Raw genomic sequence first — 16,935 nt, 5'->3', positions numbered from 1 at the left:
GCAAAAATCTGGTGCTGTTAAGCGCACAATTTATTTTATTGCGCGCACAAAGTTCTCCTTATATGTAACATCCTATGCATCGATAACAAAATCTGCATCAGCTGTCGCAGCAAATCGCAGATTTACCACCACTAATCAGTATCAACATTTATGGTCGTCAAAACAACAAAGTTTTCGAATATTTGAATTTCTTGCTGCTTTGAGTAATAGAAACAGTAAAACGCAATGAGCTACATACAATTTGAAAGTGGCAGCGACAAAGAAAAGGCTCGCCAGCAGATAAGGGAAGCCCGCGCCGAGATGCTCGAACAGGCCAAGGAGAGAGCCGGCCTTATCAAGAAGAAGGAGCTCCAGAAGGAATTACGGGGTGAAAGCAATTGGATGCTTCCAGCGGTGGCCAAGAAACTGGACAAGCCCTCAAGTTCCTCAACGAAAAATGCCAAGAAGAAGAAAGGAAAGCACAAATCGAAGTCCAAGTCCTCGAAGGTAAAGAAATCTTCGAAGAAAAAGAGCAGGAAGGTTCAGAGCAGCAGCGACAGCGATAGTGACAGTGACAGTGACAGCGACAGCTCTAGCTCCTCCTCTTCGTCCTCATCCAGCGAAGACCAGAAGCAGCGCAAGGTACGCAAGAAAAAGAAGTCTAAAAGGAGCCACAACGAAGATGAGTGGGTGGAACGCACTCCCGTTTTGGATAACGATACGAGCAAGGATAAGGTGGAGGATACACCAGTAGCGCGCGACACTTGGATGACCAGTGACGACCTTTTGCTGAAAACCTTCTGCAGAATACGCAAGGAGCCAACCAAGCCCAACGACAAGCTACAGCAGATCGATGCCTATGATCCGGCTAAGAGCGGACGCGAGCTGAATCCCTACTGGAAGAGCAATGGAACAGGCCTGCCAGGCTTCCAGAAACCACAGGACGATGTTGATCGCGTGGCAGAGCCAAATTCGCACAGCTCGAGGCAAAGCTCCTCGACACGAGGCTGGCAGAAGCCTTCTTCCAAGTCGCATAGCCATAGAAATAGGCCCTCCGCGCCGAGAAGCAGATCTTCTTCAGAAAGTGCCTCATCTGATGAAGATACTGCGGACAAGGCTGCTGCCCTACCTGCCTGCCTAACGGACGAGCAAATCAATGAATTGGCCGGTAAAGCCATCAAAGCAGAGATCATGGGGAACACGGAGCGTGCAGCAGAACTCAACCAGCAGCTGGAAGAAGCACGCAAAGTACGGGCCGACTTCCTGGCCACTGGCAACATGCCGCCTAAAACATCCGCCTTGCCAAAGAAATCCAAGGCATCATCCTCATCCTCGGAACATGTGCTGCTCACCAAAACCGATCAATGCGGCAATGTACGCCCCCTGGTACAGTCCACGTCAGGCACAGCCACAGACCCCAACTCGCTATATGGAGGCCGCAGGGGACAAAAAAGCCGCAACAAGAAGGTCGACACCCATGTGGATGGCCAACGGGTGAGATACTTCGCAGACGACGATCGTTACGACATCAAGCAGATGGTAAGATTGATCCAAACATAGCTCTAAACATCCGGCTCTAATCGTTTCCGCTTTGTTTCTTTTTTAGTTTGAGCGTGAGAAGCATGCAACGGCCGCCGAATCGAACCTGCAGTACGCCGACATTGTGTCCAAGCACAAGAACCCCAACGATGACCTGGAAGACATATTTGCGGACAAGGTTCGCAAAAATATCTCCGAGGCAGATGTCGAGAAGCGAGAGCTCCAGAGTGCCATACGGGAGGCCAACAGGCTGGAGACCAGCCTGACGAATTGCGAACGCTGCTTCGACTCGCCGAAGCTGGAAAAGCAGCTGATGGTCTCGATGGGGAAGATGATCTACCTCAGTCTGCCCTGGCATGTGGGTCTGCAGGGTGGCCACTGCATTCTGACCACCCTGCAGCACATCTCCTGCTCCACGCAGCTGGACGAGGATGGTTGGGAGGAGCTGAACGACTTTCGAAAGGCCCTAACCCGTATGTTTGCTGCCCAGCGCAAGGATGTGATATTCTATGAGATTGCCAACAAACTTCACAGGCGACCTCATATTAGTGTGCATTGCATACCCATACCCGACAGCCAGGGCGAGATGGCGCCCTTCTACTTCAAGAAGGCCATTGAGGAGTCCGAGCAGGAGTGGTGCATCAACAAACAGCTGGTGTCGCTGCGTAACAAATCGCTGAGAGCAGTCATACCCAAGGGTCTCCCCTACGTCTGGGTACACTTTGGCATGGACTCGGGCTTTGCCCACGTCATCGAGGATGAGGATCGTTTCCCAGCGAATTTCGCACAGGTTAGAGATAGATGGATACTGTATAAAACAGATGTACTCAACTGATATTTACTTTCAGGAAATTATTGGTGGAATGCTTGAACTGAATCCAAGTACTTGGCGTAAGCCGCGAAAGGAGCAGCAGTCGATTGTGAAAGTGAAGTCGTTTGCCGAAAGCTGGAAAAAATTCGATTGTACCGAGGCAGCCTAAGCTGCAAATTGAGCAAATTTGACGTCCGTTTCTCGCTAGTCTCGTTGGTCAATCTTTGCATTCCTGCAGCGCTTTGTTAATTATATGTTGGCATAAATAAACTAAAATTCGTAATTGACTAAGGCGAATCGATATTTCGACAGTGCAACTCTTGGTTATCAACTCTGGTGACATATCGGGTGGCAGCGCTGTCAGAACGAAAAAGCGCAGCCAACTTCGCGCGCCTTGTTCTTTTTTCCGGTTGACTTTAACAAGAAAGGTTGTGCCCGAGTTTCTTTTAAGTGAAACTAAATTTTTGTATGTTTAAAATGCAACAAACTAAATAAAAATGTGCGCCCAATCGGGTGGTGAATGAAGGAACGAGCCAAATGGCCAAGATTCTGTGACATTTCTACGAAACACTCAATTGTAGCAAATCAGCGTGGATTCGCAGTTTTTGTTGTGTCTCTCTCTATTTGCTTGAGTGTGTGTGCGTGTGCGTGTGCGTTGTGCATGGCTCCCGATGATGGGGAGCTAGAACGTGTTTTCGACGGCGATTCTTATTGTTCGTTTTTAATTGTATTTCAGATGCCAGGTGTCACAGTAAAGGATATTGACCAGCATGCCGTTACCAAGGCGGTTGCCGTCTTCCTCAAGAAGTGAGTACGAACTTCAACTGTTTCCAACACATAACCTCACAATTGTTTTGTTTGTGTATGGTCTCGCAGGACTGGCAAATTGAAGGTGCCCGACCAGATGGACATCATCAAGACGGCCAAGTTCAAGGAGCTGGCCCCCTACGATCCCGACTGGTTCTATGTGCGTTGCGCCTCGATCCTGCGCCATCTGTATCACCGCAGTCCCGCTGGTGTTGGCTCCATCACCAAGATCTATGGTGGTCGCAAGCGCAACGGTGTCCACCCTTCGCATTTCTGCCGTGCCGCTGACGGTGCCGCCCGTAAGGCTCTCCAGGCCCTCGAGCACGCCCGCCTTGTCGAGAAGCACCCAGAGGGTGGCCGCAAGCTCAGCTCCATCGGACAGCGTGATTTGGATCGCATCGCAAACCAGATTGTGGTCAAGCAGCGCGATGCCGCCAAGCAGACGGGTCCCCTTGTCATTTCCAAGTAAACGTGGATCGCACATCCAATCGAAGTCTAAAACATTTTTAAGCTTTTTATTTAAGCGTTTCTTGATTGAAGCGTGTTCTCAGAAATGGGAAAATTAAAATGAACCATAACAAGCGAAAAAACGATGTGTGCCACTTATTGTTGTGACCAAATAATCGAACCTCCACGTCCCTTTTCAACATCAGTTCTAAAGGAGTTCAATTTGTGCCGCCTGATTGGAAATGCTGGGATATCTTCTGCCAATTTGGGCACCTATATCGACTTGAAACGCAATATTACTGGTCTAAGTCTGGTGTAAGATGCTTGTAGGTCTAATCCCTTATCATGCTTGCCCTGCAGCGTCACGAAATGGGCGAGGGAATTCATCGGTCCCTATTTTTGTGGCGCAGCCTGGGAAAGCTATAAAATCAAATCATCTATACAATATACGATTTTAGCAGCTTTTTTGAAGGTATACAGTGTGTGATGTTTGTACAAAAATGAATATTTTAAATTATTGCTCAAGTGCAATACCGGCAGATTTAGCCGGTATTTCTGAAGGTGGTGTCGGTGCGTTAGATCCTGTCTTATGCTTCGACCATGACAATGCTGTTGCCGCGTATTACCAGAAATTAGACTCCAGCCATGTACACCATTCATTTCTGAAGCGTGTAGGAATTATTTGCAGCTTTTAAGATTGGTGCCAGCCAATATATCTATCTTCCCAACATTCCGATGTGATGGTGGTTTTCGTGTTCTCCTTGCACACCTCAAAGGCTTCGTTTAGAGCCATTCAAAGGAGTATGCCGGTGATTCCATTCAACTTAAGCATCATCCGCTTGTCCATGTACCCAAACCACTAGGTGCAGCACAGATGTGTATTACGCTAAATTTCGGACATAAAAACACATACTTTTTGCAGCTCCGGAGGATGGGCCTTTGACATTTTTTGTGATAAATATAAGGCCAAAGACAAAATTGAAAATCGAATTAAACAAACCACGATAATCAAAATACATTGCTGTAACAAGTCTTTGTGATTGACTAGGGTAATCGAACTGGTTTCTTTTGAGCTGGTCCCACAGTTCCAGTTCCGGTTCGCATTCGTTCTACCTCAAATACATGGCTGAAAAAATACATGATTATGCTTGCATTATACAATTTTATATTTAATTGCTCCTGACTAATTTGTCATTGTATTTTATTGAAAACCTATGTGAGCAACTCCACTGTGGATTTGTGTGTTCCGATTACTGGGACGTTATCGAGCCGCGGACTATTGAACTGGTTCAATTTGGACCGAAACAACTCTAATCAACATCCGCGCAACTGTTGCAGGCTAACATTGAAAGAAGTGCAACGCGTAGCGTCTAATTAAAATTAATTTCGATAATTGATTGATTTGGCCGCAGCCAAGTCCGAGAAATTGCCAAATTGGCGGACAAAATAGGCGCCTTTTTGCCGCCCTCGTCTCCCTTTGAGTGACGCACGTCGGTGTTCACCGTGCCTTGTTATTGTTGTTGTAGCATTTGCTTTTGCTACGTTCGACGTTCCGACGAAAAAAAGTGTGTTTGTATTTGTATACGTATACATATCAGTGTGTGTTTCGCGTGTGTGTGTCCGCGCTCTTGCCAGTGTGTGTGTGTGAAAAGGTATCGTAAAAATGTACAACAAATGAAAAGTCGAAAACATTGAACAAGCACCATAGATTTTCGTTGCTGCCTCCATCGGCCCAGGCCAGAAGATTGTATGTGCCTGTGCCGTGCTTGCTCCTGTGTCAGTGCCAGTGCCCTTGCCCGTGCCCCGTGCCAAAGCCAAAGCCAAAGCCAGTTCCCGTTCCCGTGCAACTGTTGCATGCTGAATCGCGCCGCGCAGCATTGAGCCAAGCCGAACCGAGAACCAAGGCCAATACCCATCCAAGGCACCACGCACCGATACCACCGGAGCCCCCACTAGGAGGACTTTGCTAAATCCTGATCTTACCTCTGGAACTGTGCTACGCACCTGAAGCACTGAAGCAAAACTTACAAAATTTACTAAATTAAGACCCAACGAACTAGGCTAAGTGCTTGCACACTCTAACACGCACCTGGGAACGCCGTGAGCTCGCGGTGACCCCGCCAGTGTGTCGTCCGTATGTGGCGTTGGCGGTACTCCAGCAAAAGAACCCAGCACCGCCGAATCCCAATTCCCAAGTGGATGTGGTTTGACAGCAGTGAACAAACAAACAGCAAGCGACGCTCGTGACCTCATCGTCAGTAACGGCAACGATCAACAGCGGCAGCTTAAAGCGTGCCCCCCCCCCTACCTACTCACTCACACTCCCACAAATACTGATCCTCCTGCTATTGTGAGACCCTCAAAAAAAGGTAAAATTCGATTTCTAAGGTTTGATAATAGTACGCGAGTAGTACCATAAATAATCAAAAATTTTCGACACCTTTGCAGGGCAACGAGAGCGGCTCGTCAGCGGGACTATACAGGTGAGAGGCAATCTCCACCATTATCATTATCCCATACAACTGCCATTACTCATTCCGATTCTGTTGCGAATTAATTTGCAGGAGCACAGCAACGGCTGTATGCTTGGTGGTGACCACAACAACGACGGCAACTATCCAACTGGGACGTTCTAGCCATGGATGTGGAAAGGCGGCGTCGGTGAGTGAGAATGTGCACGAGATACTACGCTGCGCGTTGCCAGATACGATACGAGATGAGAATGAGATGGCGACCCAAAAGCGACTGTGCTACACTCAATTAATTGTCACCTGAATTGAATGGCAGCCATAGATTTGTTCGATTTGTTAGGCAGCAAATTTTGAGCTTTGCAATGGCAAAACAACAAAATAGCTAAAAAGTAATAGACCGCGCTGGCAGCAAACACCTTCCATAATCTCATGTTCAAAGCGACAGCGACAGCGACAGAGCGGCAATCAAATTGACAAGCGAGTGAACAAAACGGGGGGCGACTTTATAATAAATTTGCCATTTTCGCATTAAAATTTGTAACCAAACCGAACCGAAGCGGGCCAGCAGCGGCTTTTGCTGCTGCTGCCGCTGCCGCTGTTGTTGCACAGGCACGGGCAGTGTTGTGTTGCATCGGATGCGTGAAGCGTGCGTTTTTATCGTTTGGTCCAAAGCCAAAAATCAAGACTAGCACCAGGACCCCAATACCATACCCACCATTAACCATACCGCTGAAAATCCCAGAGGGCGAGGGCGAGGGCATGTGGCCATGGCGAATGCCGGCCGCACTCCATTTGAGCGAGCTGGAACGGTATGTTGCTCTTGCTCTCCACGCTCACGCTTCCACATTCATATCCACATCCACACCCACTTCTATTCCCACTTGCACTCCCCACTCCCTCTCCCACCAACACCCTCGGGCCTCCTGTAACAGTTTCACGGAAGCTTTCGGACTGCCTGCGATGCATATAAATTCTTCAATTTTATTACTCATTTTCCGCCATCCACTCAATTCTCCTACCCAAAAAGCTATCTCTGGTTTGCTCCAAGTACAAATAAGTGAACAAAAACAACAAAATTTATATATATGTATTTACACATGTGTACGTATACGTACATACATATATTTGCGTAACAAGAAAAGCAGAAATTTGCTAAACGCCAATTGGCAATTGGCAATTGCAGTGTGCGCATTTGGTCGTAAAGCCTCTATAAAAACTAATTGCAAAAATTAATTCTGTGTGAAAGAGATTCGATTCGGGAACGCAAAAAATGCGCCCAACCACCCCCGCGCTTTCAACGCGAGAGATCGTATCCCGTATGCTGTATCCCGTTCGTTCAGCGTTCTTTTTCCGAAAAGCTCCGAAGCCTGGATTGAAGCTTTCAATTTGTTCGTACGATTAAACGTACGGGTAAAATGCTTTCCAGCTTATTTGGAAGACGACGTATAAATTAAATTGAAAATTATATTGTCTATAGGTGACGATAATGTTGTCGTCGTTGCCATTGTTGTTGCTTTTGCTGTTGCTGTGATTATGTATTATTATGATTGTTGCTTTTGTTGTTAATAAAAATGTTGTATTTGTTGCTGGCATTCGCCGCTATGGCTAAAACAGCGCAGCGTTTTTTTTTTGTTTTTTTTTTTTGAAAATTCCACTTTCCCAAAGTTGTTTGCGTTTGTTGTTGTTTCTGTTGGCCGTTGCTTGAATTTTTTGTTTTTGTTTTTGGCTTTTCTGTCATGCCGTAAGTGGCGATGATGAAATCACAACAATTCAAACACCTTTTAGTATCAATTTTTTTTAGCGCCGACGACTGTCATCGGTACCGACTCTTGGCTTGGCTTGGCCTGGCCGACCCCTCCATACCTCCAAACCTCGATGCTCCTCAGGCTCTATTCTCATCTCTCTGTACCGATTGCGTTGTGCAAATATTTGCCTCTCGTTTTAGCTAATTGAATTTAAATCTAAGGGTGTAACCAGGTAGCATATTCCATGACCTATAATAGCCTAAGATCCTTCCAGGGCGAGAGCGCTTTCCCATGCCAAGCACGGCATACGAATGTATAGCAAGGCATTCCGACTCTCCGAGTAATCCTGGCTAAGCGACTGGCTACTCAATTGAGGCACTTTCGGACTGGCCTTACCTTATTTTCGCTTAGCTTGGAGCACTCAGTGGAGTAGTCACACGCATTCCCTCTTGTCTTCTTTCCAGCCTTGCCAAATGCTGATCTCTTATTTTCATACATGCATATGTATGTATGCTTGCATGTATGTATGTGCATGTGCATCTGCATCTGCATGTGTCAATGAATGCTGCTGAAGGAGGGGTGGGGAGAGTAGGGAAGGGGTCAGGTTGGATAGTACTACTGCTGCTGCTGATTTTTCTTCTCTCGGATTCATTCAAAACACAAACGCAGCACGAAAACCAAAGCAAAAGAGAAAAATCTCACTGTTGTCTGTCAGCAGACGCAACGCAAAAGTAAGCCATATCAACGTCGAAGTCGCTGTAGCCGTCGCTGTCTCCGTCATCGTGGAAGGCACTCTCGGCATGGCTTGCATTCTTTCCACAATTTATCAAAGTCAACAGAGTTGCGCGATAAAGTCAAGGCCTCCTTCCACTGTTGCTGCCAGCCCCCCCTCAAATACTTATGCATGGGAGCACTCATCTTGTGTACACTCTCCATTGCCTTGTTCTATTTGTCAAAGTTGGTCGTGTGCGCGCTGCGCTGCGCTGTCTCCTTCGCTGAATAAAACTTAATGTCCTAATTATTGTATGATAAAGCGTCCAGCTGGCCATCATGGCGATGGCTGACATGTGCTGTCTCTGTTGCTGTCGCCCATTTGTCTACGATTTACGCTGTCGCTGCAGTTCGTCATAACGGGACCATTCCCAGACCGAGCACCTATGGCTCTCTCTGACTCACACTAACGCTGAATGGGCGCTAGCTTTTCGACAGCAGCTCGTCTGTCCCTCTCCCTCTCTCCCGCCTATCCCTTTGTTTGATTTACTTTTCCATGTGAGAGAAGAGGTGTTGAAGGCTGCAACTGTTCCACTCGCGGCAACGGGGAACAGGTGCGGCGGGGCAGCATCACCAGCCCATTCTCATGAGTAATTTGCGCACTTTCCGCACATTTGTAGTTATTTTTTTGTTTGTTTCTTTGTTTATTTATGCCACGGACTCCAAAGGCTAATAATATATGTACAAATACTAAATAACTTATATCAATGGAAATAATAAACAAATTGCACGCAAAAATGAGGATTCTTGCTCATTTTAACCGACTCTAGGACTCTAATACCATGTCTTTCTCTGTCTCTCTCTTTTCCGTGATCAGAGCGAATACGCTCGAGCGCGAGATGCGCGATCCGACCAGCATTTGCAATGTGGACTGCCTGCTGGATACGGTATCGGCCCTGGTCAGCGACTGCGACCACGACACCCTCAAGCGGCTGAAAAACATCGAACAGTATGCTGCCAAATGTAAGTCCAATCCACCGTCCAACAACCAGAGATTCTATAAAGTCCTTCTCTATCTGTCTCTCTCCACAGATAAACCCCTGGCGCAGAGGATCAATCAGCTGCGCATGAATGTCGAGGACTTCGACTTCATTAAGCTAATCGGCGCCGGGGCCTTTGGAGAGGTGCAACTGGTGCGGCACAAGTCCTCCAGCCAGGTGTACGCCATGAAGCGGCTGTCGAAATTTGAGATGATGAAGCGCCCGGACTCGGCCTTCTTCTGGGAGGAACGTCACATTATGGCCCATGCCAACTCCGAGTGGATTGTCCAACTGCATTTCGCATTTCAGGTGAGTGTCCGGAGCATTCCGTATAAGATCCAAGCTAATCGTATGTGATTCCAGGACTCCAAATACCTGTACATGGTGATGGACTTTATGCCCGGCGGTGACATCGTCTCGCTGATGGGGGACTACGATATACCCGAAAAATGGGCCATTTTCTACACAATGGAGGTGGTGCTGGCCCTGGACACCATTCACAACATGGGCTTTGTGCACCGTGACGTGAAGCCGGACAACATGCTGCTCGACAATTACGGGCATCTGAAGCTCGCCGATTTCGGCACCTGCATGCGCATGGGCGCCAACGGCCAGGTGGTGTCCAGCAATGCGGTCGGCACGCCGGACTACATCAGTCCGGAGGTGCTGCAGTCGCAGGGTGTCGACAATGAGTATGGCCGCGAGTGCGACTGGTGGTCGGTGGGGATCTTCCTCTACGAGATGCTCTTCGGGGAGACGCCCTTCTACGCGGACTCACTGGTGGGCACCTACGGCAAGATCATGGACCACAAGAACTCGCTCAGCTTCCCCCAGGAGGTGGAGATCAGCGAACAGGCCAAGGCCCTGATCCGGGCATTCCTCACAGATCGGACGCAGCGTCTGGGCCGCTACGGCATCGATGATATCAAGGCGCATCCGTTCTTCAGAAACGACACCTGGTCCTTTGACAATATCAGGGAGAGTGTGCCGCCGGTTGTGCCGGAGCTAACCTCGGACGACGATACGCGCAACTTTGAGGACATCGAGAGGGACGAAAAGCCCGAGGAGGTGTTCCCCGTACCGAAGGGCTTCGATGGCAATCACCTGCCCTTCATCGGCTTCACCTACACGGGCGACTACCAGCTCCTGTCCAGCGACACCGTCGACGCCGAGGCCAAGGAGCCCAATTCGGTGAACAGCAACGCCAGCAACAACCATGCCCACGGCCATGGGCACAACCATCGCCATCGTACCTCCAACTCCAACGAGCTGAAGCGGCTCGAGGCACTGCTCGAGAGGGAGCGCGGCCGAGCCGATGCTCTGGAGAAGCAGGACACCAGCCTGCGGCACAAGATCGAGCTGAGCGGCAAGCGTGAGGTCGAACTGCAGCGCATTGCGGCCGAGTACGAGAAGGATCTGGCGCAGCGAAAGAACAACTACAAGGTGGCCATGCAGAAGGTGGAGCAGGAGATCGAGCTGCGCAAGAAGACGGAGGCCCTGCTGGTGGAGACGCAGCGCAATCTGGAGAACGAGCAGAAGACGCGCACACGCGATCTCAACATCAGCGAGAAGGTCGTCTCGCTGGAGAAGCTTCTGCAGGAGATGGAGCACAGCTACAAGAGCGAGACGGAGAACACACAGAAGCTGAAGAAGCAGAACGCGGAGCTCGGCTTCACACTGAAGACGCAGGAGGAGAAGGTGCGCGACATGGTCGACATGATCGACACACTGCAGAAGCACAAGGAGGAGCTGGGCCAGGAGAATGCCGATCTGCAGGCGCAGGTGGTGCAGGAGAAGAACATGCGCTCCCAGCTGAAGGAGCTGCATAAGGAGACGGAGAACAAGATGCAGACCCTCACCAATGACATTGAGCGCACCTTGGTCCGCGAGCAGAAGGCCAAAGAGGATAACCGCGTGCTGCTGGAGAGGATCAGTGAGCTGGAGATGAGCCATGCAAGTCTCGACTTTGAGCTGAAGGCGGCCCAGGGTCGCTACCAGCAGGAGGTCAAGGCCCACCAAGAGACTGAAAAGTCGCGACTGGTCTCTCGCGAGGAGGCGAATCTGCAGGAGGTCAAGGCCCTGCAGTCCAAGCTGAACGAGGAGAAGTCCGCCCGGATCAAGGCGGACCAGAACTGGCAGGAGAAGGAGCGCCAGCTGAACATGCTCTCCGTGGACTACCGCCAGATCCAGCTGCGGCTGCAGAAGCTGGAGGGCGAGTGCCGCCAGGAATCGGAGAAGGTGGCCGCCCTCCAGTCGCAGCTGGACCAGGAGCACAGCAAACGCAACGGCCTGCTCTCGGAGCTCAGTCTGCTCAGCTCGGAGGTGGCGCATCTGCGCTCCCGCGAGAATCAGCTGCAGAAAGAGCTCTCCACGCAGCGCGAGGCCAAGCGGCGCTTCGAGGAGGACCTGTCGCAGCTGAAGGGCACCCACCACGAGGCCCTCGCCAACAATCGGGAGCTGCAGGAGCAGCTGGATGCCGAGCTGTGCTTCTCCCGGCTGTACAAGACGCAGGCCAACGAGAATCGGGAGGAGAGCGCCGAGCGTTTGGCCAAGATCGAGGATCTGGAGGAGGAACGCGTCTCGCTCAAGCACCAAGTGCAAGTGGCCGTCGCTCGGGCCGACTCGGAGGCCCTGGCCCGCTCGATAGCCGAGGAAACGGTGGCCGATCTTGAGAAGGAGAAGACCATCAAGGAGCTGGAACTGAAGGACTTCATCATGAAGCACCGCAACGAGATCAATGCCAAGGAGGCGACGCTCGCCACCCTCAAGGAGGCGGAGACAGAGCTGCACAAGAAGCTCGGCCAGATGGCCAACGAGTACGAGGATCTCGTCCAGCAGCACAAGAAGCAGCAGGACGAGCTGGGCCAGCTGCTCGCCACCAAGGACGAGGAGATCACCAAGCTGCTGGAGAAATGCAAGACCGAGGTGTTGCTCAAGCAGGTGGCCGTCAACAAGCTGGCCGAGGTGATGAACCGACGCGACTCGGACTTGCAGAGTAAGTCCCTATATCCTCCGCAAATATACGATAGCTATTCCATTTCCCCTTTTCCCCACAGAGCAAAAGAGCAAGGCCCGGTCCACGGCCGAGCTGCGCAAGAAGGAGAAGGAGATGCGCCGCCTGCAGCAGGAGCTGTCCCAGGAGCGTGACAAATTCAATCAGCTGCTGCTCAAGCACCAGGACCTGCAGCAGCTGTGCGCCGAGGAGCAGCAGCACAAGCAGAAGATGGTCATGGAGATTGACTGCAAGGCCACCGAGATTGAGCATCTCCAGAGCAAGCTGAACGAGACGGCCTCGCTCTCATCCGCCGACAACGATCCCGAGGACAGTCAGGTGAGTGAGATCCTCGTATCCGCACACACACGTATCCTGCCAATCCGACACATACTCACACAAACACAAACTCCGACCACACACGCGCTCCTGGGCTTCTCTAGCACTCCTCTCTGCTCTCCCTCACACAGGACTCGGTCTTCGAGGGCTGGCTGAGTGTCCCAAACAAGCAGAACCGTCGGCGCGGCCACGGCTGGAAGCGCCAGTATGTGATTGTCTCCTCGCGCAAGATCATCTTCTACAACTCGGACATCGACAAGCACAACACGACGGACGCTGTGCTCATACTGGATCTGAGGTGAGCTTCACATCCTGTGTGCTTGTGTGTTTGTCTGCGCTTGATTTGACTCTTTCGCTTTCGTTTCAAAATTTTGCAGCAAGGTATACCACGTGCGCAGCGTCACCCAGGGCGATGTCATACGCGCCGATGCCAAAGAGATTCCGCGCATCTTTCAGTTGCTGTATGCCGGCGAGGGCGCCTCTCATCGTCCGGACGAGCAGAGCCAGCTGGATGTGAGCGTGCTGCATGGCAACAGCAACGAGGAGCGTCCCGGCACCATCATCCACAAGGGTGAGCACGCGTTAACCATATTTTGATCCTTATTTACTTACTGTTTACTTTTTAGGTCATGAATTTGTGCACATCACCTACCACATGCCCACAGCGTGCGAGGTGTGCCCGAGGCCATTGTGGCACATGTTCAAGCCGCCGGCGGCTTACGAATGCAAGAGGTTTGTGCTTACTGAATACCGAATTTGTGCCTCAACTGATCCGTATCTATTCGATTTTTGTTTTCAGATGCCGCAACAAGATACACAAGGAGCATGTGGACAAGCATGATCCGCTGGCGCCCTGCAAGCTCAATCATGATCCGCGCTGTGCCCGCGATATGCTGCTGCTGGCCTCCACGCCCGAGGAGCAATCGCTGTGGGTGGCCCGTCTGCTGAAGCGTATCCAAAAGAGTGGATACAAGGCGAATTCGTCAAACAACAACAGCACCGATGGCAGCAAGATATCGCCCAGGTAAAGAGAGCCTGGTGGCCTGATAGTCTGGTAGCCTGATAGTCTGGTAGCCTGATAGCCTGCACCGTGACGTTGCAATCGCCCTCCCCTCCGTTCCGAATAAGGCGAGGCCAGGCCAGAATCCGCTACTAACTGAACTAATATAAGCTTATAACTAATCACTGTGCAACCCCCAGGCTTTTGTGTTTCCCTCCGTGTTTATGTCAATAATCTAGAATGGTATTTCTCTCTTTTACTCTCTTCCCCCACCCTGTCTCTTGCTCGCTAATCTTCATTATCATCTCTCCATCATCATCCGCACCATCATATTTGTATTTGCATCGGAAACACCGCTTCATCCAATTGGCAGCCAATCGACCCGCTCCTCCTACAAGCCGTTTGTTGCGAACGTGCAACGCTCCGCCACGCTACCAGCCAACTCATCGCTGAAATGAGCCCAGCAAAGACCAGGACACAGCCCAGCTAGAGGCAAGAGAGTCTCCAGCGAAATAACACAGCAAGCAGCAAGCAGCAATCAGCCGCAGCCAGCAGCAAACAGAAAGCCGCAGCCTGAAACTAGAACTACACAACGGTACTTGAAATTAACGCTTAAACACTATCCAAACACTTGCTAAACAACAGAAACCACACATGTTGGAACAGAACTATGCAGATATATACCATATATTCCCCGAGTACTTTACAATCGAAACTAAATTCAACTTGAAACTAAACTAAACTCTTTGTGTAAAGGCAATTGCTACTCGTCTAACGCTTCTTTAACCCACAAAACAACAAACAAAACTAAAAGAAAAGTGCAGATAAAAGATGGCAGCAACGTCAGAGCGGGCACCGGATCAACCATGAACCATAGATATGTCACTTAGATTGTACTATATATTCTTTATAAATATAAATACTATATTGTATGCTGCTATGCTATTCCACTGAACCGCAACCGCAACTGTGGCAACACACTCAGCACAATGGCCAGCCCAGCCCACAATCAGGAGAGAGCTGTACTTAGTTAAGTGAGGATCTGATCGGATCGGATAGAGGTAGACCTGTCGCAGCTCCTCCTCTTGCGCCATTATACTGGTGCAGAGGGGTGGGGTTCAGCTTCATTTCAATAGATTTTATAACTTGATGCCTTGTAACAATTCTATATATATATTTTTTTTTTTTATAATTTATTTAGCTGCTGTTGTTGTTGTTGTTGTTGCTGTTGTGCAGCGAATCAGATTGTCCAAACGTTGTTCGTAATTGTAAAAAAAAAGAGAAAGATGCAAAGAATTGTGAACGGAACACATACAATAGACAATAGACAATATACAATATACAATATAGATATAGATATAGATTATATACCTAGAGCATATCCTATCCTGTAAGTCAGAGCCCGCTTACAACAACAGAGCAGAGCAGAGCAACCAATCAGCCAATCAACCATTCATCATCAATCAAACAATCAATCAAGCTAAGTTCTAGACCTTTTTACAAAGCTTTAACTTATATTCCATTTAAAGAACACTCTTTTAAAACGTATATATACTAGCATAGACACTATACTATATACTATATACTAGGAGGCGGAACCCTGAAGGATGAACAATCAGTTACTTAAAGCAAATGCAACTTCCCATACATATATATATATATATGTACATATATATATATATATATAGAGCTTGACATGAATCAATCGAAACGAAACTAAGCTGAAAAGCAAAAACGAATCGAATCGAAACGAAGCGAAAAATTCGCCACAGACTTCTAAGTGTGTGTGTGTGTGTGTGTGTTTGTGTAAAAGGCTACATCTAAGTATTAAATATCCAATATGTTCTAGTTCTTAAGCTAAACAAATTATTTATTTGTATTCCTGTTCGATGGCGCTGCAGCCTTCACTCTCAGCACTCTCCCCTCTCTCTCTCTCTCTTTCTCTCTGTCTCTCTCTTTGCCACCCTGTCACTCGCTCACTCGCTCACTCACTCATTTTATATGGACTCTCCAAATTTGAAATTCCTTTAGAGCTCGACACGTTCCATATTGTCGCCTTAGTTTGTTGCGTGTGTTTTTTTTTTTTTTGTATGTGTTTTGTACAGAGTGAGAGGCGGCAGCGAATTGCATTTAAAAGTAATGGATGGGATAGTGCCCCACGAAAGTTGTGCAGAGGGTTATGAGGGCTGTGGGCCCATTCGACGAGACCCGACTGCTGCTCTATGCTCTACAGTTGTATTTTGCTTAGTCGAAAATGAAGTCGAGCCATTGCTTTCTTTTTAAAAATTGTATTTTATTTGTACTATTATTGTCATGATCCATTCGTATTACGTTTATTTACGTTTATGTTTATGTTTAAATATATACTCTAGCTTAAGGCGCGTCTGCAGTTGCATTTCCACCGCAGAATCGGCTCAGAAATTGAACTGCAAACGCCACCCCCCAACCACCCACCACCCAGCCCCAGCCCAACCCGAAACCCAAACCCAACCCCAGACAAAATAAAGTAATAATGTGTATAAAATCAACATTTGACATTTTTATTTCTGTTTTTTATTTTTGTGTTTGATTTGTTTTGGTTTTGTTTTCCATTTTGTTTCATTTTTCTTTTGAGTTTCCCCCAGCAAATCCTTCTAGTCCCCATATCATTACAAAAGTCTGATAGGATCGCAGCGGAGCGCAGCATATAAAACGATGAGACTGTCCCCCGACTACAGGGCCCTAGAAATAGAAGCTGAAACGAAAACAAAAAATTCCTAAGATTGGAATTGGAAATGGAATTTCGAATGCATTTAAATGAAGGAAGTTCAACAAATCAATCATATATTTTATGTACACATATGTATATCCTATGCACCATAGAATTAAGTTTAAACCAAAGTCTGATTAAATGTGAAATTAAATTGTACTAAAAATGTTGTATTTCTTGAGGAGGAGGAGGAGGAGGAGGAGAATCTCCTTCTCCGTATCGCATCGCTGGACACATAAAGAGCCACACCGAACCTGAATCCGATTTTGTATTAGCATTCCCATTGGGATTTGCATATGATTTGG

General features: G+C 48.6%; 3 protein-coding genes across 5 annotated transcripts; all 3 read left to right on the top strand.

Annotated features, from left to right (window-relative positions):
• The first annotated feature begins 112 nt into the window (after positions 1–112).
• LOC108161434 (CWF19-like protein 2 homolog) lies at positions 113–2,616 on the top strand. The gene is made up of 3 exons (XM_017295700.2): positions 113–1,518; positions 1,586–2,308; positions 2,367–2,616. Exons 1-3 carry the CDS (start codon positions 226–228, stop codon positions 2,496–2,498), a joined length of 2,148 nt encoding a protein of 715 aa, XP_017151189.1. The 5' UTR covers positions 113–225; the 3' UTR covers positions 2,499–2,616.
• A 59-nt stretch (positions 2,617–2,675) lies between these two features.
• On the top strand, positions 2,676–3,726 carry LOC108161453 (40S ribosomal protein S19a). Its single transcript, XM_017295719.2, has 3 exons — positions 2,676–2,757; positions 3,066–3,136; positions 3,206–3,726. Exons 2-3 carry the CDS (start codon positions 3,066–3,068, stop codon positions 3,603–3,605), a joined length of 471 nt encoding a protein of 156 aa, XP_017151208.1. The 5' UTR covers positions 2,676–2,757; the 3' UTR covers positions 3,606–3,726.
• Positions 3,727–4,870: 1,144 nt separating this feature from the next.
• LOC108159259 (rho-associated protein kinase 1) lies at positions 4,871–16,409 on the top strand. Of its 3 annotated transcripts, XM_017292423.2 has the most exons (13): positions 4,871–5,952; positions 6,032–6,066; positions 6,148–6,244; positions 9,388–9,533; positions 9,603–9,859; positions 9,914–12,545; positions 12,607–12,881; positions 12,986–13,179; positions 13,259–13,452; positions 13,508–13,613; positions 13,681–13,905; positions 14,082–14,124; positions 14,255–14,346. In XM_017292423.2, exons 3-12 carry the CDS (start codon positions 6,222–6,224, stop codon positions 14,113–14,115), a joined length of 4,086 nt encoding a protein of 1,361 aa, XP_017147912.1. In that variant the 5' UTR covers positions 4,871–5,952; positions 6,032–6,066; positions 6,148–6,221; the 3' UTR covers positions 14,116–14,124; positions 14,255–14,346. The 3 variants fall into 3 exon arrangements, with proteins under 3 accessions (XP_017147912.1, XP_017147902.1, XP_017147892.1); XM_017292413.2 differs by lacking the exon at positions 14,082–14,124 and having other exon boundaries at positions 13,013–13,179; positions 14,255–16,409; XM_017292403.2 differs by lacking the exon at positions 14,082–14,124 and having other exon boundaries at positions 4,872–5,952; positions 14,255–16,409.
• The last annotated feature ends 526 nt before the right edge of the window (positions 16,410–16,935 follow it).

This window comes from Drosophila miranda, chromosome XL (genome assembly GCF_003369915.1).
Source record: "Drosophila miranda strain MSH22 chromosome XL, D.miranda_PacBio2.1, whole genome shotgun sequence".
NCBI classification, from domain to species: Eukaryota; Metazoa; Arthropoda; class Insecta; order Diptera; family Drosophilidae; genus Drosophila; species Drosophila miranda.
The sequence above is the reverse complement of the archived record's forward strand: the minus strand, read 5'-3'. Positions and strand labels throughout refer to the sequence as shown.

Bases quoted from the DNA above. Each gene is read 5' to 3' on its own strand.
- LOC108161434 (XM_017295700.2), top strand. From the start codon at position 226: ATGAGCTACATACAATTTGAAAGTGGCAGCGACAAAGAAAAGGCTCGC. The intron at 1,519-1,585 runs GTAAGATTGATC...TTTCTTTTTTAG, and splicing joins GTTACGACATCAAGCAGATG to TTTGAGCGTGAGAAGCATGC. The intron at 2,309-2,366 runs GTTAGAGATAGA...ATTTACTTTCAG, and splicing joins TCCCAGCGAATTTCGCACAG to GAAATTATTGGTGGAATGCT.
- LOC108159259 (XM_017292403.2), top strand. From the start codon at position 6,222: ATGGATGTGGAAAGGCGGCGTCG. The intron at 6,245-9,387 runs GTGAGTGAGAAT...TTCCGTGATCAG, and splicing joins GATGTGGAAAGGCGGCGTCG to AGCGAATACGCTCGAGCGCG. The intron at 9,534-9,602 runs GTAAGTCCAATC...CTCTCTCCACAG, and splicing joins CGAACAGTATGCTGCCAAAT to ATAAACCCCTGGCGCAGAGG.
- LOC108161453 (XM_017295719.2), top strand. From the start codon at position 3,066: ATGCCAGGTGTCACAGTAAAGGATATTGACCAGCATGCCGTTACCAAG. The intron at 3,137-3,205 runs GTGAGTACGAAC...ATGGTCTCGCAG, and splicing joins GTTGCCGTCTTCCTCAAGAA to GACTGGCAAATTGAAGGTGC.